We start from the raw sequence: 25,563 nt of genomic DNA, 5'->3' as shown, positions 1-25,563 counted from the left end.
CTCGGAAAAGCTACTTTTACTGGGGGAAGTAAAATTAGGTGATGATACCTGTAGAAGAGTTGAACGGAATGAGAAAGTTTAAATAAAAATTAATAAACTTGAACATGGCCAGCTTATATTTGTGACCGTGGAACTGAAGCAGTGGTAGGAAAAAAGGATTTTTAGGTAGGATTTAGAATGTCAGGTAGACAAAATCATTTGAAGTGAATGATTCAAACCACAGGCAATAGGTGCAAGAAGAATGGGACATTATTGTCTAGTCACTGACATAAAATAAGGAAGGAGAACAGAAAGCAGTCTGACACCTGATGTTGATTGGGGCTTACATATAGAATAGACACAAAGTTTCTATGTGGATCTCAGACATTTGAAGGTGCAGAGGGCTTTTATATTTACTGTAGAAATGGATCTAAAGGTTTTGAGTCTGGGAATGAGATGTCGTTTTCAGGTTTGGAAGAGATGAATTGTTGAAGCTTTAAGACAGTTAAAGGAACCAGGACAAGAGGAAATTGAATCTGATTAAGAGCTTTGGCTGAACTGTGTTAAATCTGCTTGGTCCAACAGATGTTTTTAATCTGGCTGTAAACATACCTAGGAAGTATCTGAGGCAAAAGACTGGCTTACAGTCACCAATGTGGGATCCTGGCTTTAGGAGATAGAAGAACAGAGAGGTTCATAGAAATAGAAGAACAGAGAGGTTCATACTTTGCCTAACCTGCTCCTCTCAGGAGTCACTGAATTAATATTTTTGAAAACACTGTTGTGAATTTACTGTCACAGTAAAAGCCAGTAGATTCTATTAAAAAAAAAAAAGATAAAACATGAACAGACTTAAAAAAGGAAGGTGATGTTAAAGCCAATTACAATTTGTAATGGCTTTTCAAGTTCCCCAAAAGCCCCTCAAAAACTCCCAGAAATAGTACTGCAACTCTAGAAAGGTAATATTTTAAAAATTAGGCAATGTTTGGATGACAATTTGAGTATAGTTCTTATTTTTATTTACCATTTTTCACTTTTTGATAAAAATTCAGAGATGAGGGGCAGTGGCAACATAGTTCAAAATCCACCCCAATGTAATTTTTTTTAATGAAAATTAATTTTGAGGACCAGATGTTTCATTTTTTGCTTTTTTTCTGTTTTGTTTTGGGGTTTTGTTGGGTTTTTTTGTTTGTTTTGTTTTGTTTTTTTAGGTGAGTGAATAAATATTTTTTCCTGAATTTTCTGCAGGTATCCTGGTCTATAGTTGCTTTATTTCTTACCTACCTGGCTACAGTGCTGATTCGAAACCTTTACATGTAAAATATAATCTATGAGTATTACATTTGCATTGTATTTCAAAAGAGAGATACTTTAAGTTGATGAAAAGTACAGAAGAGGGAAGCAAACTATCAGTTCTAAAGGACAGTGCAGCAGTGCAGGAATGGAAGACATAAGAGAACAGCTGTATGATAGTGAAACCAGGAGAGTGTAGGTGCAGAAAAACAGCATGATTTGGGTATCAGAAATATCACTGTGACTGATAAGTTTAAAATAAGTGAAATGAACCAAAGTTTGATGTTTAAAGAGCATTTGCCTCAAAACCCAGGTTTATTTCATAGTTCCCAAGTCAAAGTCAACCCTGTAGATGATTACAGAGGTAGGTCCTAGAAGATTTATGCCGTAGTCTGAGAGACAAATACTTGAAAGTCATCATGGCTGTTACATTCTATAAGCTAGCTGGCTAGTGCTCATAATTTTTCCTAGGGTTTCAGACTGAGGTGATGCTTGGAGATGAACCAGAGAAACTGGATTTGGAAAGGAGTTTTATTCAAATAGTCATCTGTTCCTTGATTTTCTTCTGAGAGACAGTTAAGAGAACCGCTTTGTTATCTCATTGTTTAGTTTCCATTCCAATATTTATTTAATTGCAGTTTCACTACAGTTTGTTTGGGTTCTGGGATTTTTGCCTTTTTTTTTTTTTCTTGGAGTGGATTATGCGTGTGTGGAGTGCAATCTTCGCCATTTCTGTAGCTTTATGTAGAAAGATCTTAGCTTGCAGTTAGAAAAAGCATGACAGAACTTCAGCTGTAGGTACTGCAGCATGCAGAGAACAAGTTTTAATCTTACTAGTTCAGATACCAATCATAGCAAAAACATGGAAATTTGTGTCAGGGAGAGCTGTACAAACTCCTTTGTGATCCTGAGCAGCAGACCTAGGATAAAGTCCATGCTGTTATTTCTACGGTAGAGCCATTGCCTAACATATGTCTGAGATTAATATTATTCACACAGAGTGATGCATTTCTCTTTTTGATGGCTGAATAAATCTACCTGAAAAGTGTTTATCTTCTTTCCACCTGGCTAGAATGTGTATTATTTTCATAATTTTGAAACTTCTATCAATAACAGACTGTGGAAATAAACAAAAATTGGTTAGGAGGATTAGGGAGTTAGTAAAAAACCAGTAACAAATCAAGCTAAATAGTAGAAGTGAGTTTCTTCCAGGAGAAAGAAATTGAGAAGCTGCTTTTGTTCAAAAAGAAATATCATGCTCCTGATTAAAGTCTTTATAAGAGAACTTATAGCTTTCCTGAATTATTATCTCTTTTTAAACTCTGTGATCTTATACTCATTGAAAAGGGACAAACAGGTACTAAAGCAGTAAATCCCCTGAAACGTTCTCAAACCCACATGAAATACATTTGGAGCAGAGTAGCTGTGGCTTGCTGTAAATTTAATTCTTTTAGGTAACAAACAAGACAGCTGATGTCTTGCTGCTACAAATGATTCACATTTCTTTGTGAGTTATACAGTCATACAATAAAAAAGGCCTTTTGGGTACTTTTTTGATATTCAGATTAATTCAGAAGATAGTGGGGGAAGTGTCCTTGTCTCCTGAAAGTCATCTGTATACTTCATAATCGTAAGTTGAAAAAAACTTCTCATTTTCTCCAATGCCTCTGACCTTTGTTATCAGTCAGAATGTTAGTTGTATTGCAGTCACATTTAGCAGATTTGTGTGCAGTTGTTTTAAAAGGATGATGGGAAATACATAGCAGATGTTCTAGAAAACTGAACTGGTGTGTGTTCTTCTCCAAAGTTTAAACACTGGCTGTGGTTTAGCTAAATTGTGATTTAATAAAGTATGAACATCAGTCAAGATGTGATCCAGTTCTATTCTGCCATTTGTAGCTTTCCAATCCACAAGATTTGTATTCCTGTTGTTACCATGGGTTTGCTGAATGATGAAGATTATTTTGTTTTGTGAAAAAAGTGGATAGCAAATATTGATAAGGCTTATACTCTCTCTTAAAGGTCTTTTCCAACCTAAATGGTTCTGTGAAAAACAACAGCAATATTTGTGTGATTTCATAGAGGAAGACAAAGTATCTAGGGTGTGTGTATCTGGTAAGGACAGCAATAATGTTAAGAGTGAGGGTGGGTTTAAGATAACTCACTGATGAAGTAATTCAGAAATATGAATGGTTTCTGGATTTGGATGCTTCTTGCCATTGTTTCTTAGCAGTAAACTAGGAAAACAGTATCTTCAAATATTTTAAACTTTGTCACACATCCCACACTTTTTGCTTCTCCTTTTTATGAGATTCTATGTCCATTAATTTAATTTTCTCTGTTGATATTTTTAAATTGTATTTTATGTGATCTGAACATGACCCTCAGCATCTGAGCCAGTAAGTAATATTATCAGGTGTTCAGGGCCAGGCAGTGGATGCTTTTATTTTTTAATGATTTTTCCATCCTCTCCTTCAAAGCCTCAGAGACTCAGCAAAACACAGAATTTAACTTGGTTAAGGTGGTGCATCCTGCCTTTCACACTCTATATGCTAGACTTTTCTGGACCAGTCATTTGAATAGCCAGAGAACACTTCTCTCTGCTTTATCATAATATTTTCCTAAATTTTTTAAAAATCTTCAGGAAGCAAATGTGAATCATGTCATCCAACTTCTCCAGTGATATATCCACATACAATTTTCATGTCTTCTATTCCACCTGTTTCACCATATATCCCTACAAGGGAGCTCCCTCTCCAGCAGACAGGGAATGCAGCCAAAACAGCAATTGTCACTTGCAGATAATTCCACTTCTGGTAATGAAACAAAGCCTTGTACAATGTTTTAATTTCCATGGTTAGAATGTTTACGATCCATATTCTCATGTATTTGAGACAAGTATCTATAAATCTTTTAGCTAGCCTGCCAACTAAACCTTGGTGGAAGATTTTGTATTCACATTGTTCAGCATTGTTATTTAGTCTAATACTTGAGTAAAAGTGGGGCAGATGGGTAAAAAGAAGCCAGATTCCCTGCAACAGTGCAACAAACTGAATTTTTGGAAGTTAAAACTGAAAGTTATGAAAAGGTCACGAATTGCAAAATGGCTAACTGATGGAAGGACACATTCAAATGAGATGACAATAGGTTTTTAGTAAGACTCAGTTCTGTAATCAACTAGGAAAATAACCTGATGTAGTAAGGATAATGAATTTTTTAATAAGTGCATATATGTTTATACATTGATTTTTGTATCTGTGTGGATTACATCTGCTGCTTTAATCCAAAGCGTTTTGTCAAGGATCTTTTTATATATCAAAAGAAATATAATCAATTTATAAATTTCACCTATATTTGCCATCAACATTTTCAGAGATGTGTGTCAGATTTTCCTGTTGTCACTTCTTTTCAAGTGAATAACCTAAATTCTTCTGTATAGAATCTGTAAAACAGCAGTTTCCTGCCTTTTGGGGTAAAAAAAAAAAAAAAGAGAAAGCAATAATGAATGTGAGCATTTAGCATAGGGGCAACAAACAAGATAAATTTAACAAGTTTCCTTCTGCAAAAGTGTTGCGAATACTGGAACCTTCATATACACAAAAATCACATTAATACAGCCTTAAATAAAACTGATACTACTAAAGAACCACTGGAATAAACACAATGGATCTATTTGCTGTCCAACAATTTCTGGTTCTGAAAAACAGTTACTACAAACCTGAAATGATATATCATAAATTAAGAGTAATTAGAAATTAAATTAACTTTCAAAAAGAATTAAGAATATAACTTCATCAAGGCGGTAGTATATTCTTTGGTACAGCTTCTTGTTAAGTTTCATTTAGCTTGTCTCAAAAATTAAATTTTAACATCCTTTTCATAAGTGTTTTGCATATTGTGTGATACTCTGACACACAGAATGCTAAAAGAACTTTTTAAGAAAACAAATACAAAATCCTATTTCCTTAAGGTGAAAGCCCAGCTTTGAATAAGACCTGTCCTTAAACAAGCAAATATGTGAGAACATGAGAATCCCTGTCAAAATTCAAGATGGTTTATCTCCTTTGGATTAATTTTATGGTTTCATTTGTTAGTATTATATTTCTGGAAAGTTTCTCTATGTCTCTTTTCTCATGTTTCAAGTAAGTCCTTGGTTTGCATAGCCAGTGGAATTCCTTTTAAGTCTGATACTACTCAAGGAAAAGAGGTGAACTGCAGTTTGAGAAGATAAATAAGAAAAAGGAAATTGGTAGAGTGTAGGCTTCTTTTTTGGGAAAGAATCCTTGGAATTTTAAGTGATCCTAAATTCTATGCTAAGTGAGATTTCCCACCCCTGAAAATCATCTGAGTTTTACTTGCTGCAAACATAATTAAAGTTTGATCAAGCTAATTGATCGACTGTCTCTCCTTTGTCTCATGGTCTTTGAACCTCATTTGTCTTGTCCAAACAAGAGAAACAACTCATAGTTAAACTTTTATCCATTAATTGCACACCTGTCCATGTTTCAATTCGATCCACTGAAGAACAGCAGTGGAACTACTGTTCTTTTGATAGTAGTCAGTGATCTTCTAATAAATCTTTGAATAAAGCACGTATTGATTTTACCAATTCATCCAATGGCAGGTTTTCTGTCCTTCATGTGGGGCTCTCTATATTTCTTATGCTGAAATGCAGAATTCATTATTTTTACATCAATATATTCCTAGTGTATGAAACAATCAGGTTTATGGCTCATTCATTTTAATTTAATAAATAAGTCTGTAACTTCTTATTATTTATCTCTTTTCTTTAATAAGTCAAAATGAAATTAACTATCGAGGACATGTATTGAGGATTTAAATTCATTTTATGAATTATCTGCATAATTCACTAGTAAAGCCTTCAAAAGAAGAGAACACTTAATCCTAACAAAGTTTTGATTAATTATTACGAATTAAGACATTCCCTTCCTTTGAAGGAAGCAGTTCAGTAAGATTTGACACTGAACATTCTGTGGTCTGAAATATCATTTCAGTAAATGAATGAGAAAAAATGAAAAGCTATATTTACTTAATTAAAAGCCAGTATCAGCTGATAGCTGGTTTTAGCAGTTAAGCTGTGTACAAGTTATTTGTTTCCATTATACTTCGTTACCATAGATCACTGTTTTCAGGTATATTTGCAGCATATCACCAGGTGTATCACTTGTTTTAAAAAAATATTCACATTAAGAAATACAAACAAATACGAGGCTGTTGTGTGCAAGTCCAGCTCTAAGTTGTATTTACTTATTTCAGTATCACACTGTATCCATACATTGCAATTATTTATGCTATCTTGTGCTCCATAAAGATAGTATTTGGAAGCATAACATATCCATTATAAAATATATGATGAAAAGATTGTAGAAATTGTTGAAAATATCTAATGATTCAGTAGAACAAGCAGGTTTTAATAATTTTTCCATGGTTATCTGCCAAATTTATAAGGCCTCTGGGAATGAAAAATGAAGCATGCTTCTACAGAATTTATACTTGAAAACAATCTTGAGATTTGCTTCCTAAAAATTAAGTATGTTTTATAGGTGGTCATTGAAAGGTATAGCTGTAATTCTCACATGAGGTAATTTCTGACAGAAGAGAGAGTCCATAGGAAAACCCAGAAACACTGTGAACTAATTTTAGAGGTTTGGTCTGGAATTGTAGAGAGGTGGAAACTTGATAGGAGCTCTTTACAAAGTAGTCATCGAACTTACTTACTACAATTTATATATGTGGTTACCAAGGCCATTGGACCGTAACCCAAATCTTTGTCTCTCTGTGTTTGCTTCTTATTAGAAGTATAATGCAAGTAGGACCTCCATAAAAAGCACTGTAACCTAACAGCAGGTATTGAAACTCCAGTCACAGTTCTTGTTTGAAAGTCACACAACTAAATCAAAAAGGCATGCTTCCAAAGAGGTAGTTGTGCTAAAATTAACTGTGCAGAAGCTGGGAATATAGTACTACTATAAGTAACATATAATGTGATTATATATATATATATATGACATATATATAGTACTATAAGTTTGTATGACACTATAAGTAGTATCATATTATATACTATATTAAATAGCTAGAGCCTACAGTTGGGATACCCATTCAACTTAGTTTAGAGTTTGTAGTTATTTGATTATACTAAATAATAATAATAATAATAACAACAATAATAATAATAAAAGTCCATCACTTGTATCCTAATACTTAAAATCAACATAATATTCTTCCTCTTTCTTCAGACATCTGCTAATTTACTGAGGGTCTTGTGACTAGAGGTGTTGTCAAGTCCCAGTGCTCACACACTTGATTTCTCAGAGTTATTTTCAAAGAATTGCTGAACCAAATGGAAATTGTAATTAAACCATACACTTTAAGAGAGGCTAATAAAGTTCATAGGAGTGTTTCAGATTAGGCACACCTAGTCGATTGTAAATTAAACCCATGATTAAGTGCTTCAGTTGTAAGTAGCAGTATCTTTTTCTAACCAAAAGGAAATGGTTCCTGTAGCCCAGTCCCTGTAATCACTGGTTTATCTTTGCTGCCTTGGGTGGTGTAACAGAGGCTGGTGAGATCTCCCCTATCAGTACTATCAATGAACTACATATTTGCAGGTTTGGCAACTATGGCTTCTGGGTTTATTTTTTCATCTCTTAATTGAGGTTCGTAGATCTATAAAGTGAGCTACATTTTAGAGAGCTTTCAAGTCCTATCGGATATCCACTATGTTTTCTGAAATTTGTACTTGAATTTGAAATGTTGCTGTCCTTTGACTGGACCTTAAGATAGCAGGTGGTTTTCCAAATCCTGTTAAAAGAGCTGACCATTTGTACTCGGTATGTTTGAAATGTTCCTCCGAGACTTTTTATTGCACCAGCAAACTTATTAATAGTGCAGCTCTACTGCTCCAAGAGCCTCTTTATTTGTCAATCCCTAAGTGTGTAAAATGAGGTAAACCCCCCAAATACCTAGATAATCTATACTTAAACCTCAACCTTTCCTTGTATGCCTTAGCAGATTCTGCACACTCCAATAACTTCCATCTCTGGGAAATGAAAAATTGGTGCATTGCAGGAGAATGCAGACTATGTTTTTCTTTGTGAGAGCCTCCATTACTGACAGCTTACTCAATATAGGATTTTAATGTCTCCTTTAATGTTAGACTATGTATGAGAAAAAAATAATCCTTCCCACGTAACCAAAATCAAACTGCGTATTTTTCCAGCTAGTAACTCCTTTGTTTTTTTTTCCAGCTGAGTACCACTGGTATTTAATTTTTTTGCATAATTTCTTTTCTTTTTTTTTTTTTTTGTAATCTTCCATTTCTTTTTTTGTGGTTATCTCTCCTTGATTTTTAACTATGCACTCTTCAGATAGTTGCACAAGTAAACTGGAATATAAAAACTACAAATAAAAGTGAACTGTGGTATTCTCCTTATCACTCACTGTCTGATTAGCTTCCTTTCTCTACTCTACAAGTGAGTGATATGAATAGTGACTGTAAGACTCCTAGAAAAATGACAGGAATAGCAGCAATGACAGAAACATCAGAATAGATTGTTTCAGAAGGCAAAACTAATAATTTACACTCAGGAAATTTCAAATTTTAAGCTTACTTTTTTGTGATAGTCTTCTGTTACACATAATGTAAAAGATAGCTTTCAGTTTCTGCCTCGTGTTTATGTTTGTGTGTCTGACCTTATCTTTTCCCCTGGAAGAGAAGATCTGTCATGTTTGTATCCATGTCTGTAATTTAAATTTATAGTCTTTAAATTTTGAAAGCCTGGAATATTGAAATTTAGTATTTTGCAATGAAACTTAACAAGTTAGCCAATGTCTGCAAAACAAGGAAAAATATCTATTTCATAGTGCATGGACACTGAAATGCAATGAAATTGCACAAGGTGTGTGAATCAATCTGCATAAATATTTACTGTTTTAATGAACTCTGAATTTATGGGTGTGCATATTGAAATGAGGTAATTATTTTAAATAGCACCTACGTGTTTTTAGCTAGAGAGGTTGTGAAATTGCATTTCCTTAAATCAACCCCATGTTTGTTTTTGTATGGGTTGAGTGCACACCACAGGCTGCCAGAGGGCAGAGGCAGCAGCAAAGAAGCAAATACCAATCTTGTCTTTCCATTCTGCAGTTGTGGGGTGGGGAAGGCAGGGAGATGAATTTCACACCAATGTGAATAATTGTTTTGTAAAGTGGATTATTTGAATTTCACTATCTGCAGCTTGTGAAGAGTAGGCTGTACCATGGAAATGTAGACTGAGAGAGACCTCTGGAGGTCTTCTAGTCCAAACTCCTGCTCAAACCAGTGCTAACTTCTAAGCTGAATAAGATTATCCAGCCACTTGGTTAAAAAAACACTGAAAATCACCAGGGATGGACATTCCACAGCCTCTCTCACTTTTATTATGAAGTATATTTCTTTATAGCTGACCAGAAGTTCCTTTACTGCAATTTCAGGCTACTATCCCCTGTTCTTTCACAGTGCACCTCCAGAAGAGGTCTAGCTCTGCAAGCCACAGTTAGGCACAGAAGACAAGAGTTAGCCCTCCCCTTTTGCAAGCACAATAAAGTCTGTTCCTCTACTGGACTTTCCCATTTTGAATATATTTCTTGAGTGATTTGTGGGGCTCAAAAGTAGTCTTGTCATTCCAGATATTTCCTCGTGATGCTGAGCAGAAAAAAAAATAAGCACTTCCTTTGCCTTCTGGCTAAGCTATTACTAATGCAGCTGCGTATGTGGTTTGTCTGCATTGCTGCAAGGAGATACTGCTGACTCATGTTCAGCTTCAGATCATTTCCTAGTGAGCAGCAATACAGAAAGACAGTTCCCAGCCTATTGGAATGCATGAGCTTATTCCCTCCCACATACAGGGGTATATTTGTCTCAGATACAAGAAAACTTCTGGTTATTTTGGCTTAAGTAGATTCACAGTTAAATTTCCATCTTTGAGAAAGAAAAAAAGCCATCAAAACTTAAACTGATGTCATTATAAATATAAATTTACTTTCTATTGAGCATTTCATGCTTATTATAATTACATCATAGCAAAGATATTTTTGCACAAAAAGGCATTCATAACACTTGATTTAGGCTATGTGGCCCTGCAATAAAAAGAGCCCTTGGAGTGTGCAACTTTGAACAGCAAACAGACTATAAATACTTAGAAATATGCACCATGCAGATGGAAATGTACCATGGCTTAAGTATGCTATTTTATGTAAATAATTAATCCTTCCCAAGAGTTCTACAGGTGCCATAAAATTAATTCACTGTAGCACTATTACAAGGGCTTAATTAATTAATTTACTGTCACCACAGTTATCAGGAAAAGAATATGAATATCAGCTGGATATTTTTTAAACTAAACATAATCTCACGTGGTTGTTTTCAAAAGTTGGCGATAGCCAGATCCAAGCATGTACATTCTTGTATCTCCTCTGCTTATATACCAGACTTCCTCCTTCTATTATGTTTCTTGTCTGAATCCTATTATGCAGCCTCCTAGACAGCATCAATAGAAAGCTGTGCTGCTTGGGATTCATACTGACATTGTTATCCAGTAATTGAAGTAGGGATCAAAAAATCTTCTATATGTGGGTTTTTCATATTACTTACCATCATCTATTTATCTCAGCAGTGAATTTATCATGACTGGACTGACATATCATTTGATGAAAATTAATACAGTAGCATTTGTTCTTTCAGATAAGGACATGCTAATAGATAGATGAAAAAAACTAAGTTTCCTTTAAATGTATGACAGTTTTTCACCCAGACATTTAAAAACAGATGAGGGCCAAATTTTACCCTAATTATGATCTTGCTGTATGATAATTTCAACAAGGTCACAAGACTTTCCTCTGTGTGTGTGGAGGGGAAACTGTTCTCATATAGAATATTAATCCTGAAAGAAATAAGCATTCTATTTACACATATAGAAGAATTTCAAGTCTTCCAGGAAATCTGTTTGAAAACTATTTACAGTATTAGTATGCAAATTATATACTACTACACACTAAATGGGAATCTTGCAGCAGAGCATTCTGACAGGCATCTCACTATTTGAACTATGGTAGTCCAGTTAAAAAAACAACACAAAAACAAAACACAGCTGGATATAATTGTATCCAAACACATACTTATTATGTTAATGGGGGTATACAAATAAAATGAAGTGTTGTCCAGCAAGGGTTTTCCCACAAAGATTCTGAGTTATTTTAGCAAAATGTTCAAATAATGCAAGCTTTTGTGTTTATTTTAATTGAAAAGATGTTTGATATTTATTCCTAAATATTGACAGATGAAGTGTGGCAGCTCCAGAGAAGCAATAAATTCCATCTCATATTAAAAATAATTGTAATAAAATACTTCAGTTGAGAAGAAAACATAAATTGTGGCCCCAGTTACATTATGTACTTTCAGTTATATAGTATAAATCAAATTATGAGAGTGGTATTGTATAGAGGTAGTGATATATGTCCTAAACTCCTATCATTACCTGAGGCTGTCAGAGTAGTCGATAGTCCCTTTAGCTGCCTTCCCTTTTACCCTAAAGCTTCCTGATACTTCCTGGCCTCTACTGGAGGAGCACCTCCTCCTGCTGGTGCTCTCCTGTCAGGTTCTCCTTAGTCACACCTTGGTCAAACTTCTGCCCTTAGAACCTCTCCTGAGTGCCCCTGCTGAAGTATGCCATATCAGGTAATAAACAGCCAGGTTTCAGTAAGAATCCACTAGGTGCTGTAGTAGGTCAGTACTGGGTTGGGTTTCCTTGCAACTAATAAAAGCTTTGCCCTTATTTAATTTCTAAAAATCTGCCAGAATTTCTTGTGTCCTTTGCATCATCCTGCAAAATTCTGGCATGTAAGTTACACAGGCAGGGTGCAAGATCTGTCTGTACCTATTTACTGCTGGTAGGCTCGAAATCTTTAAAAATAAGAGGCTTCCGATGAGGTTTGTTTGTTGTTTGTTGGTTTTTTTGTTTGTTTTTTTTTTCCCTCTCCGTTTTTAGGATATGCTTTTAACAAACCGTAACTGAAAACTGAACAAATAACAGTTTGTGCCTTATGTAAGTGTGCCTGCTATTCAAGTTGTTACATTCAAAGGCTGTAGATGTTCTTAAAGCCCTTCTTCTTCACTGCCAGCTGCTGCTGTAATCCTAAAGTAGATGCGCTTGTTGTTTTTTTTAAACTTTATATCTCAGTATACTGTCCTGGGAAATTGCTTTCTACCTTTAAATTGACCATCATGCAGAATTTTCTATTTTTCAGCCTGTCTTTTTCTTTGAGAGTTGTAGGTTACTCTGACTTTAAAGACTCCCATTTTCATTCAGAAGCACAAAGGATACCTTCACAAATGTAGCTCGATAGGAGTGTCAGATGCAGTCTTGAGAATATTATCTAAGCACCTATTTTTAATTTTAGCCATGAGGAATTGTTTATACTGCAAATTAAATATAATCAAATGCACATTAATTTATTACTTTAAAATAAAAACTTATTGATTTAAAAATATACTTGGTTAAAAAATTCAAAACTCAGTCTATCTCGAGTATTTTCCAAAGGCAAAGTACCATTGCTCAGTTTAATGAAATCTATTTGTTTCTTGGCTCTATTTATATAAGAAATTTTTTAAATTTACAGCCATGTCAAGCATTTTACATGATGATAAGAAGAAAGAGGTTGTATCATTAGTGTGATAATAAGTCTAGCTAGCTTGTTGAGCAAGTAAATTTGATATCTAAGTACTTCCATTAAAAAAAAAAAACCAACAATCTACTTTCACTAAAAACCTATACTTTCAGCTCTAAGTCTCAAATGTAATCCCTCTAAAATCAATAGGAAAAACTCATTATTAGTTGTTTCCAGCAATACATGAAGAATAGATTTATGCACAGATTTATACACTTGGGGGAAGTGTCAAAGGAAGATGAATTAGGAGAAACTAGGGGACTTGTGTACTTTGGGATGCTACAGAGTTTTCAATCACTGAAAGCCGAATCAAATGTGTTGAGAGTCATTTTGTTTAGGCTTCTGGTTAGGCTGCAGAAGCCTGTTTTGTTGTTTTGGTTTGGGTTTTTCTCTTTCTTTTTTGAAGAAACAAATCCCATTTTCTTTTAAAAGAAATCATCTTTAAAAATTGACCCAAAATCAGGTGCTCCTGAAGGGAGCCTTAGGTTCACAGCTGAGGTGAGTATTGCAGAATTCTGTTTATTTTGTCTAATTAGGTCAACTGTGCTACTTATAGGGATATCTGTAATGCAATGTATGGCTTCCTTGGCAAAACCAAAGAAGAAACGTGATTGACTTCTCTTGAGAATTTATTTTGTTTCAAATTCGCGTTGTCATACATTCTAAGCATGTGGTCTTCAGTGCCTCATTCCATAGAGACTCTACAGGGACCACTGCAAAAGGACATCAAGTTATTATCTCTGTTTATTTATTTTTTAGTCTTACACACTGGAGTATCTCAATGAAAATTATATGGAATTCCTTCACAGTTTTAGTCTTCTGCTTTCCTTTCTTTTTCTTTTAATAGCCTGGATGTGTAAACACTACTGAAGTGGATATAAAAAAATCTTCAAGAATGAGAAATCCACATAAAACAAGAAAGGTAAGTACTGTTATTATATCAAAAGCAGGAGGTGGAGGAAATCTATAGCATGAAGTTCCATAGTTTCTTAAAGAATTTTTTTTCTTACAGCTGCAAGGAGCAAATGCATGAACGTATGTTAATATTTCATAAGCTCTTAGTTGCGTTAGTATTAACAAATTTGTTAATTCTAAGCAAATGCTATCACATAAGACTTTGGAGAAATATACAAAGATTTTGAAAATAAAATTCATTTTTGCATGCTTCATTCATGTTGTTTAGCACATTGAATAAAACATGTTAAAATGTTTCTGTCAGAAATTAAGGAAAAATAAATTAAAAATTCAGCATAATAGTTCTTGTCCTGCTCTTAATGAAAAGGGTGTCTCTCTTTGACAATTATGCCCAAAATGGTTGACCAGAAATAGTGGAGGAAATTCGTTTCATCTAAATTAGGATCCAGACATGATCAGTGTAACTTTTTTAGGGATATATAGATGGATTGTCTCAAAACTTTCTTTTTAAATCCTTTGCTCCATAGAAACGTAGATTGACTCCCACTTGAAAGTACTTCCTTCGAGGTATATTTTCATGTTGACCCATAGAAAAGTCTGTTTTAAAAAAGAAAGTAGATTTAGAGAAAGTTTTAGTTTGCCTTATTTATGGTGGTGAAAGGTCCAGATTATTGTATTTACCAGGCAGTAATTGCAAATTTGAGAGTCATCCAAATAGTCTGTGCAATAGTCTACCTTTCAGGGTACTCCTACTACGAGTCATCTCCACTTACTGTAATAGCATCTCTCAGTGTCACCCCTCATGCTTACTATGCTGTTAATATAGAGATATAATAAAAGTACATCCTTTGTTCTATGGCATTTTGAAATTGTGGGAATTTGGGAGTATTTGTTTTACACCTAACTATAGATGCACAGTTTTATCTGAGGGCATGGTTTATTGCAGTTTCTTTAAAAAAAGATGATATTGGCTAACATCTTGAGCACAATTTACTAAAGCATCACAGCTACTATGAATATTTGTAGAAAGCGTTGTCTGAAAGCAACTATCATTGTTCCATATTTTTTGCATAGTCTGTCTATGGCTTACAAAATGACATTCGAAGTCACAGCCCTACCCACACGCCAGTACCAGAGACTAAGCCACCCACAGAAGATGAACTACACCAAGAGGTTTGAAACATAACTACAAACTTGTACTTTTAAATGAACTTTCTAGGAAAGTAGGTATTAAACCAAAAATTATTTTAACTGGGAAGTTGTTCAAAACAGCTCTAGCAAACATTTAATAAACCTTTTCTTTGTTTCAAGACATGTGGATTTAGGCACGTAACTTCATTAAAACTAATGAGACAAAATTTGACATTTTTTGTGTCTTGCATTAAGCATCTAAAGGCAGTGAGCAGCAGGCCAGTAAGTGGGTTCTTTGTATAGCTAAGCCCATTAGCCCCTTCAGCAGTAGACAGCTTGCTCTTCCTTTCGACACTAATTTGAGGTTTGGGGGTATACTTACCACTACATGTATGCATATATAGTTTCACACATTTATCTACTGTTAAAGCTTTGTTAATCTTTCCTGAGATGTTAGAATTCAGAGAAGGTAAATGGCTGATGAATAAGTAACTCTCTTCAAATATCAAAAAGGAAAAAGGCTAATTGGATTTCTGATGATGAACCTTTAGGGAAAATTTTATATTGGCCACATTTTTTGTCTTTTCTCTTTAATGGAACATTGCATTTATTCTAGAACTACACTCTTGAAATGTTGTTTTAATTCTGATATATTTCTCTTCTGTGCCCTAGGATAAATTAAGGTTCAATTATAGCCCTAAAAAAAAAAGTTATAGAAATAGATTCAAGCAATAAATTACTCATAAAACTCTTTGCCTTCCTTTCTTACAGATTAAGCACTGGCAAATGCAATTAGACAGACATAGATTAAAAATGTCAAAAGTTGCAGAGAGGTACGTATATTGTCACATTTTCTGCTTTTTCAATTAGACTGATAACCATTGGGAAAATGTCAGTATGAAATAGCTTCAAAGAGCTTTTCAGAGCAAATAGCTCTTCAAAAAGAGACATGGGAGCTCAGACATCATAGAAATAACTTATGAGAATTTACTTTAAGTGGGGAGGTATGAAGTTCTATTACTAATAAAAGTTGGCCCGGATATTCCATGATACATTTCTGATAAACCCAGTAGTAACTGAAAGAGCCTCGGACCAAGTGATCACAAGTTTCATCTTGCATTGACAGGGAGGCTAAATGGAAATAGGTCTGGGGTTATTGTTTTTGCTATTTCAAAAGGGCTATCACTGATAAAGCAAGGAACTGATTGGTGTAGAGCTTAAAGTTTGTATTAGAGCTTGAAAAAAATGAGCCTGAGCTTACTTTGGGTCAGAGGATTCCTACAGTAGTAGGAATCTTTGTCCAGATAGGACCAAAATTTGGCAAATTTAATTTGTCAAATTAAAGTCCCTTGGGAAGACTAACTACAGCTTATGTAGAGAAGAGGTGGAGAAAACAAATGTTCTATCTTACACATCAAATACACAGATAGCAAAAATTGCAGAAAATTCAGCTGCCTAAGGCTTAGTAAAGGAAACTAAGCCAAATACAAATTGTTCTTTATTCTCTCATATACGTTTGTGCATGTATGTCTACTTATATATGTGTATGTATGCATACATATACAAATACATATATTTATTTATAAAGAGGGCAGGTTAAGTATTTTTGTTTGTTGAGCCATAAAAACAGAATGCTGACTAATATAATATGAATTGAAATGAAAAGAAAGAATAGTTGTCCTCACCTGTCAAAAGTTATGAGGCCAAAGGAAACAGAAAACAGGAATAAGGACATGGGAGATGTAAATTATGAGAATACAAGCAAAGTTTTTAGTGTGTTTAATAGAGTCAGACCCATTAATGAATACCAAATTATTTCAGAAAAAGATTCTGTTTATTTTGGAAAACAATAAACTTGGGAGAGGTGCCATTGGATTAGGAAATAATAAAAATATTAATTGTTTTTAAGAGAGGATAAAAGGAGTCCTAGCAGGTATAGGGCCCGTAAATATGACCTACATGGCATGCAGTGTTTTAGAACAGATTTTAAAGGAACTGATAATTAAAACCATAGGGGTATAAAACATGTTCATTTATGAAAACAAATCTGCATGGAAGAGGTTGCTTGACTTAATTTGTTAGTGCCTAATTAACGCCCTAAAAGGAGCTACGTGAAAGTATTAGGGAAGTTTATTTTATTTCAACTCTTAATAGACCTGAGCCACCCCTCCTTCTTCAGAGATCCACTTTTAAAAGACTTTAGCAAAACTATTTTACCCTGAGCCTGTAGCTAACTTCTGAGTGTTGCATACACGGTTACCATGGTTCAGCTGATGCAAGGGAACTTGTTAACTGGGGTAGCTTGATCAGGTTACTACAGCTACTGACATGACAATGCTTGATGCTTTTGTTTTCCTAGTCTATTAGCTTATACAGAGCAGTATTTGGAATACGATCCTTTTCTTGTGCCCCCTGATCCATCAAACCCTTGGATATCAGATGACACCACTTTCTGGGAACTGGAGGCAAGGTATATAATTTTATTTCTTCTTTGACAGTAAGGGGGTGTAACATGCTTACTGGAAATGTGAAGATTTCAGACAGAGGTATTGCAGAAAAATACTGAGGTAGAAGGGCAATGCAGCATCTTCTTGCTCTTTCCAGCTTTACAGTTTTGTAAGATGGGAAGTGCTTTGGATTAATAAATCTGTGTAAAATGTTACATTAACCAGTTTACAGGATTCTAGTACGGTGAAAAAAAGGACACCTTTTAAAATCCGATAACATTTCTAGGTGGAAGTCTTTACTCTTCTGTGTAAAGACATGTATTACCTTCATCCTGTGTAAGTACTAGCAGTCTGTTATCTCTGAACATTTCACAGATATTAGCAACCTAGAAGGTGAGAAACCTGTGGTTGAACTTTAGTACTTAGTCTAAATTATGAACACAGAATATTAGAATACTGAAATATTGCTCATTTTGGGTTCTGTTGGTTTTTTTCCTCTGTAGCAAAGAGCCAGGACAGCAGAGGGTGAAACGATGGGGGTTTGGCATGGATGAAGCTTTGAAAGACGCTGTGGGAAGAGAGCAGTTTCTGAAATTCTTGGAGTCAGAATTCAGTTCAGAAAATTTAAGGTAAATGAGAGGCACTTTTTTTTAAATAGTTTGTAAGATATATTTTTTTTGTTGTTGTTGTTGCTTGTTGTTTCTTTTTTTCCCCATACCTTTCTCTTTATTTTTTAAATGAAATTTTTCTGTGCCTTCAAAAATTTTCCTGTGCCTTTCCATTCAGAATCCACTCATACAAATTAGTTTCATATACAGGCTGAGGAAAATATTCATATAGTTAACTGAGACTCGCATGAATATACTTTTCCATTCCTGTCCAGCACTTGGTCAAACTCCCCATGAAAGAGGTTTTCTCTCAGCTCGTCTTATTAAACAGTTTTAAAACATTGACCCACTCAAAACCTGTTCAGCATCTTTTATTGTGTGGTGGGTTCACCTTGGCTGAATGCCAGGTGCCCACCCACCTGCTCTATCCCTCCCCTTCCCAGCCGGACAGGAGAGAGAGTAAGGTGGGAAAAGAAAACAACACAAATTGTGGGTTGCAATAAGGCAGTTTATATTTGTGCAAAAAAGAAAGCAAAAGCAGCGTGTGTGCACACAAAGCAGAAGCCAGCAGTTAATCTCTACTTCCCACAAGCAGCCATGGTCGGCCACTTCTCTGAGAAGCAGGGCTCCAGCACACGTAACAGTTGTCAGCAGGCAGCCACCAGAGACAATGAGTGCCTCCAGTCCTGCTCCTTGCCTCAGCTTTTATATCTGGGTTGACGTCATATGGTCTGGAATATCCCCTTGGTCAGTGTGGGTCAGCTGGCCTGCTTGTGTCCCCTCCCAGGATCTTGCCCTCGACTGAAGAAGGAATGTTACGGTGCTGTGCTCAGCAGTAGCCAAAACATGGGTGTGCTATCAACACTCCTCTAGCTACCAATGCAGAGCACGGCACTGTGAGGTCTACTATGGGGAAATAAATTCTGGCTCAGCCAGACCCACCACAATTGTCAAATATTATGAGAAGAGTAAAGTGAAAAGAAAAAAGTTAAAACATAAATAAAGAATTCAAAAGTAAAATTCACAGACTTTTGCTTTTGGTGAGGTTCCTGGGGATCGTTTTGAAAATCTCCACCAAGATTCTAGTACTTGTGGATCTGACACAACAGAAGGAGGGTGACATCTAGCTCTCAAATTCCTCATTTATTGCAAAGTGGAAACGTGTTCTTGGTGCATAAAGTTTATAGTGTATTTTTTAAAAAATATATTTACAGATTTACTTTTAAGTGAGAAGAATAATTATTTGATTTTAAAATGCAATGGTTCATCCATTGGCTAATAGCATGTTTTGTTGTCACAGTTCTAAGAAAGTCATATTTCAGTAGGAGTTATTTCAGAAGGATTAATAACTACCTTTCTATAGATAAGAATCTATACATAGTACATATTTTTCTCTTTATTCCACCTTCTAGTCAGATGTCGTTTCACTTTCCATTGACCAATAACATAAGTAGTATAAAATCTTCTTTGCATTTACATTCTAGAACTCAGAAGAATCCTAACCTACATTTTTTCTTTGCCAGTTCTCACTCCGAAGTGGTGCAGCATAGCCATTCATATTAGAATTACACCTTTGTAGCATCTGTCAAGGAGGCATTTAACATTTCTGGTGTTGATTTGTAAATGCTGAGTATTTGCAGAGATCTCCTTGTTGTTAATTTAAATTTGTCAGCAGAATAATTAAAGATGGAGTTCTCTAAGTTGCTGACCATGTTCGTTTTCAAACATTAATTTTGCATCACAAATATGGCCTGATCTGTATGTGTATGTTGATGACTTCATTAGTCACAGATACACAGATTTATTTTTTTAAATAAAAAGTCCAGCAGGTAAAATGATTTTTTAAAAATCAGAATAATACCAAGAAAACGAAAGGTAATTTTTTTTTTTTTATTTAAAGAGCATCCTGGTAATTTGTTATGCAGAGCAGCTGTTCAAACATGAACCTATTGAGCCCAGTGTGTGCTACAGTTTCTGGTGCTTTTCTGTGATTAATTTGTCTCTCTGCCAACTAGACTGTTACTCACATAATCCCTAACTCTTTCGTCTAATCCTATTTACAACACTAACCACAGGCAAACTGCAAGTGACTGATCCAGAAAAAATCCCTCAAGAAATTTGTTCAGAGCTGATTCTTTGAGATGCCACCTACTCTTCTGTCTCTCACTCTAGATTCTTGTATTGGAATTCTAAAATATAATATCAGAGTAATGGCGAGCTTAAAGGCCAAACAGGGGCTAAAATTTGCTCTGAAAAGGTGCTTCCCGTGACAATTACCGGAAGAAAAACTGTCTCACAAGCTCAGAATTATGTTTGTAAGTTCTCAAACTGTAGTAAAATCAATCCACGTCAGGCTCATGTAGTAAAGTTGTGTTTTTAAAACTTGTGTAATGGCTGTCAAAATGTTTTAGATCTCAATAACAAAAATTAAAAGTCTGATGGTTTCAAGCATTACACTGAATAAACTTTAAAAGACCACCACTTTCCTTGCTCTCCTGTTAACTCCATCATGGCAATTTGGGGTTTTTTTGAGTGGTATTTTTTTAATTCTAATTATTTTTTTGACAGCCACCTTGAGAAAAATATTTATTTCCACCCACATCTTCCCACTGCAACTAATTGAACTGAAATCAGTAGCTGGCTCTTGTCCTTTTACAGATCTGATCATGATAAAATTTACAACAAACAGTGTCAAACCTACAGTTGGATAGACAGCTGGGACCCTGGATTCAAGCTTCTGAGCACAGCACACAGGATACAGTGGGGACTGCAGACACAACAGGAGCTTCAATATTAGTAGATTAGGTGCCTTATACCTCATTTTGGTGAAATAAATACAAAAAATGTGAAGTGATAGGTCTACCAGATACACCATTTCCATTCAAGCGTGATTGTCTTAGCTGAAAGTCCCAGTGTTACTGTTTCATTAACTTGGTCTGAGAGTGTCTAAACTACCTGAGAATCTTGTTCTTGATTGATATAGATCCTATCTTAAGAAACAGAACAGGGATGAAAAAACTTGAGCTGTGAGTTAAAATTAAGAATTGTGCAATGATTAGGAATACAGCCAGGTTTCATTTTATTTTGTATCTCTGTGCTTTTTTCTTTGTAAATTGGGATTAACACTATTTTGCTCTCTAAAGGAGTGTCGTAAAGCATAGCAACTGTGTAAGCAGTTCTGTCAGTGCAGTAACTTCAATACAGACTGTAGTTTGCTAACACCCAGATTGGATTCTGCGGGCTGTGACTTGTGATTTCTTGTTACTATGCAGATTTTTTTGAAGAATTGCTTTGTGTGCTGCTCAATACACAGCACAAATAGCTAAAGTAACATATGATTTGGATAATAGATTTATGAAATTCTCACTGCCTATTACAAAAATGGTGACCATTGTTTAAAATTCAAAAGACTAAAGTTTGAGCATGATCCAGTACTACTGGATCATGGGTCACAGGGCTGTCTGAGCACTAAGAAAAAGACTTCCAAACAGAGTGAGGTACTGAAATCAATTTTTCTGCAACATGGCAGCTGGAGACCTAATTTCTTTCATCCCTGTGGGAAATTGTATTCCTCTCCTTATCCTTCCTTTGCCTATAATGCAGCAGAATTCTTTGGAAAGTTAATATTTGTATACTGACTGTACATTTGCTTACAAGTGGTTATTTTGTAAAAAATGCAGCCTTTTTAAAAAAAAAAACACAAACAGTCTAAATTGTTTCAGGCCTGCCAACCTGTCCAAATCATTTTGTAGTGCTTAGAGATGTGATCTCCAAGGCAGCACTAGGACTGCAAAAACCTCCTAGGTTAGTGAAGGGAGAGTGGTGACAAGATATCTTCCACGATGCACAGAAGGAAAAGCCACCAGACTCCTTGCCCCTTCCTTTGATCCTCATTTATTAGCTGCCATAATGTGTGACTAAATAGGGAAAAGAGACTTTGCATTCTCGTTGTCCAGAAAAAAAGAGAGGACTGAGAAGTTAGCTAGATTTAGATGTTTTCCCTCAGTAAATTTTCTCTGACCATCCCCTTGCAAGCTGAGATTTTGTGAGATGTTTATTTTGGACTCATCCAATTAACTTGTTGTAGAAATGTTCTGTACTGGAGATAGGGGGTTCAGTTATGTTCTATAGAAGAAATAAATAAAACCCCACACATACACTACTAAAAATTTGCAGTGTTGCCTAAAAACTGTTCTGGTTGTAGGGTTTTATTTTCACTTACTGCAGTGGTTCTGGTTGTTCTTTTAACATACCATTACAGTACTTTTACTAGGGAAAAGGGAGAATGCTGCAAGAGGTTAAGTCTTTTTAAGCCAAACTGTTTCATTTTTTTTGCTCTTTATTACTGATCACCGCTCTTTATGACTTCAAGTGCAAATTTCTCTCCACTGATGGTGGAGGAGTGAGTTCTGCATGTTACAAAGTATGAATGAAAATTGATTAACTGTCCTTGATGTCTGTCCTGCAAGTCTGAACAGAAGTGCTGGTGATGACACTTTCACACATAGTATGGGCACTGGTGATTTTTATCTTTCACACTGGTGATTACGAGGCTCTGTTTCAAATCTGAAATTGCCTGTGTGTTATTTCTCATTCAGACTCAAGCTTAAATGCCAAGTCCCAGCAATGCTGACATTTCTGCAGATTAGATGAGAAGGAACTAGTTGCAAGATTTAATGATTATTCTGTGTCATTTTCTTGAAGTCCTTCAGCTCTATTATGTCTTGAAGCTTGAAGTTGTACTTGGCAAGAAGGTGGACTCTAGGAATCAGAGAGTAGTGTTTCTTGCCCCTGGAAAAATATTAGGTGATTTTCTTCATAGAGCTTTTTAAGGTTTTATTTTCTTTTTCTGTTGCTGAAAATGCTGAAACGTCTGTCCTCCGTCCTGTTGTGTCACATGCACTGGGTACCAAGACCATGTAATTCCCACTTTGCTGTTATCACACTCTGACTGTATCTCACACATTTCATGGAGAACCACTGTAGCCTTTCTCTCACTCTGTGTCCCTATATACTAAATTTAACTGATTGGTTTGATCTGGGATCTGCTGTTGGCTGCACCTGACATTTAGGTCAGTTAATGGGACAGAAGTGGTGTTGTAGCTGTGCAATTTACCTGTAAGGCCACCATCACTGTAAAAGTAATCCAGATGGAGGACATAATCCCCAGATACAGTGCAACGTGTGTCTTACCAGTTCATATAGCTGGATCTACTACTACCATATACTATACACCCTCATTTAGCTGTATGTCTGGTTTGTGCCCCAGTGTGTGGCAGCCCAAATGCTGGGATAGAAAACAGGAGCGAGGTTTACACCCAGCTGGTCAGGTCTCTGTTCCAACAGTACTGAGCATCTTCTGTAGAAAGTCTCCATGGCAAAAGGAAAGCTCCACCAACAGGAAATACAGTTTCATCTGAGGGCAGCCATACTGAGCTCTAGTTCCTTTCACAAAGTAGCACTAAGTTATTGTCCAGAAAATGCAGTTTTCCCTCTGCTGTGTCCTGCCCTCACACGTATTTATTGTTGTAGACTGTGTGCTGTTTGCTACAGGAGTCATCCCTTGCTCTGGTCACAGCTCACGAGGCTACGAGCTATAAAAAGGGACAGGGAGCTCTTTTGGTTTGAGGCCCTGAGCTAAGGTTTTGTGGACTCCGTGTCAACTTCATCTGTGAAGGCCATGGGATATTTGGAAAAGTTATTTTTGAAAATGCAAGAGGGGGCAACCTTATTTTTGACATCTTCTAACTTTAAATAGTTGAATTAAACTCTCTTTGGGAGGAAGGCAGGCATCTTTTCTTAAGAGATCAGTAAGTAGATTAAAATCTTAAAATGTGTGTTGACTGTGAAGTAAGTACCCTAGACATAACACAACAGAGAAATCAGCATTTTCTTCCTACTTTTAGAGAGGTGTGTATATTTAAAATCTAACATTTTTTATAGGGTCTTTGAATGCCCTTGTTAAAAGGGTAAAATAAAATTAATCTATCAAAGAACCTGTGTTCACCCTCTAAATGTATGTCTATACAACCTGCCTATTCTATGCTGGAAGCAAAGAAGTTAAATTTATTTAAATTTATCTCCCATCTGTTTCCCCATAATTGAGTATAACCCACTATATGGAAACAGCTTACTTGCAAAGAAAAATAGCATCCTAAGGCATGTTTATGGTGACTTCCAGAAGTATTGACATTGATGCAATGGAACAAACAAGAAAGTGACATCTTTGAGCTAGATCCTCAGGATGTCTGCAGGGTAGTAGAAAATGTGTATTTACAAAGAGCATCCTTCCCTTTCATTTTTCTGTTTTTTACCTGACTTCAAGACACATAAGTAATCAGTCAGTCCCAGAAGATGCACTTGAAGGGGTTAGCACTGCAGGATATATGCTTTTAAATGCAAATATCGAAAGCAGCTTAAGGAAGCCAAAGTAGGTTGCCCAAATTTGACAGAGTGAACTGAATTAGAGTTTGTGAGCTATGCAGTTTTTAAACTTGAGTTATGAGGCCTCTATTCTTACTGCATTGCCATCAGATTCTCATGATACATCCCCAGGCTCTATGCGGACTGTGTTCAATTCACATTGCAGTTCACATATATAAGTGATGCTACACGGAATTTTTGAAACCGGAGTTCTTTTATTGGCAGAAGACTCCCTTTGTGACCTTAGAGAAACCACTTTATATTATTACATTATTAATATATTTGCAAAACTGGGACAATATTGCTTCTCTCTCTCGGACAGTCTTAGATGGAAAAATTGAAGGGTATAGAAATACCTGAAATAGTCATCTTGGTAGAGTAAAGCTGACCATAATGCCTTGTGAGAAATAAGGAAGGGCTCCTTCCACCTGTGCTACAAAGATGCTTCAAAACAGGACTGTGAAGGAATAATTGCTTCCTGAAAGGTAAATTATCTCAATTGAAGAATGTCTTATGGTAGGAATACTGTAATGTTTTCTACACTTTATATCCTCTTTTCATAGTCGTTGAAATAACTGTATTAGAATTTGGATTGAGGGTGGTATCATTTTGCTTCCTTGTGGGGTCTGAGTACAGTTTCACTATTCCTCTCTCCTGTCCCATCCCTGTTGAACTCAGCTGAAGGAGCTCAGTTTGATCTCACTGTGTGAGCAGGGTGAAACCACATTTTAAAGGTGCACTCAATTTATTTGTAAGCCCTGTAAAATCCAACTGATTTCACAGATAAATCACTTCAAGGTTCAGCTTATCTATTTCATAGGATCAACTGTGTCAGAACAATATTGAGAAGTTGTCGCGGTATATACTGCATGTTTAACAAAGTCACAATTTCATTGAGCTCTTAGCTTTGGGGGAGAACTAACCGGTCTGCACAATGCCTAAGCATGGGATACTGAATGCATTTAGAATTATTTCGTGAAGTGAGAGAGCCTGAACACCCATAGAAGAAATAATGAAATAAAGGTTATACCTAGCTAGCT

General features: G+C 35.6%; 1 protein-coding gene across 10 annotated transcripts in view; it reads left to right on the top strand.

Moving 5' to 3' along the window:
- RGS7 (regulator of G protein signaling 7) overlaps positions 1-25,563 on the top strand; it is a 261,014-nt gene that overhangs the window by 214,277 nt on the left and 21,174 nt on the right. For all 10 annotated transcript variants that reach the window (XR_003529993.1, XM_027657249.1, XM_027657244.1 and 7 more), the window contains exons 10-14: positions 13,847-13,921; positions 14,989-15,087; positions 15,817-15,878; positions 17,405-17,515; positions 17,996-18,121. Coding sequence is in view for 9 of the 10 variants with exons in the window: in XM_027657249.1 (XP_027513050.1) it covers positions 13,847-13,921; positions 14,989-15,087; positions 15,817-15,878; positions 17,405-17,515; positions 17,996-18,121 (473 nt within the window). In the remaining variant the exon portion in view is untranslated. The remainder of the gene's footprint in view (positions 1-13,846; positions 13,922-14,988; positions 15,088-15,816; positions 15,879-17,404; positions 17,516-17,995; positions 18,122-25,563) is intronic.

The sequence above is a fragment of the Corapipo altera genome, unplaced genomic scaffold, assembly GCF_003945725.1.
Source record: "Corapipo altera isolate COAL_440 unplaced genomic scaffold, ASM394572v1 2c, whole genome shotgun sequence".
Taxonomy (NCBI): domain Eukaryota; kingdom Metazoa; phylum Chordata; class Aves; order Passeriformes; family Pipridae; genus Corapipo; species Corapipo altera.
This window is presented reverse-complemented; position numbering and strand designations above follow the sequence as displayed.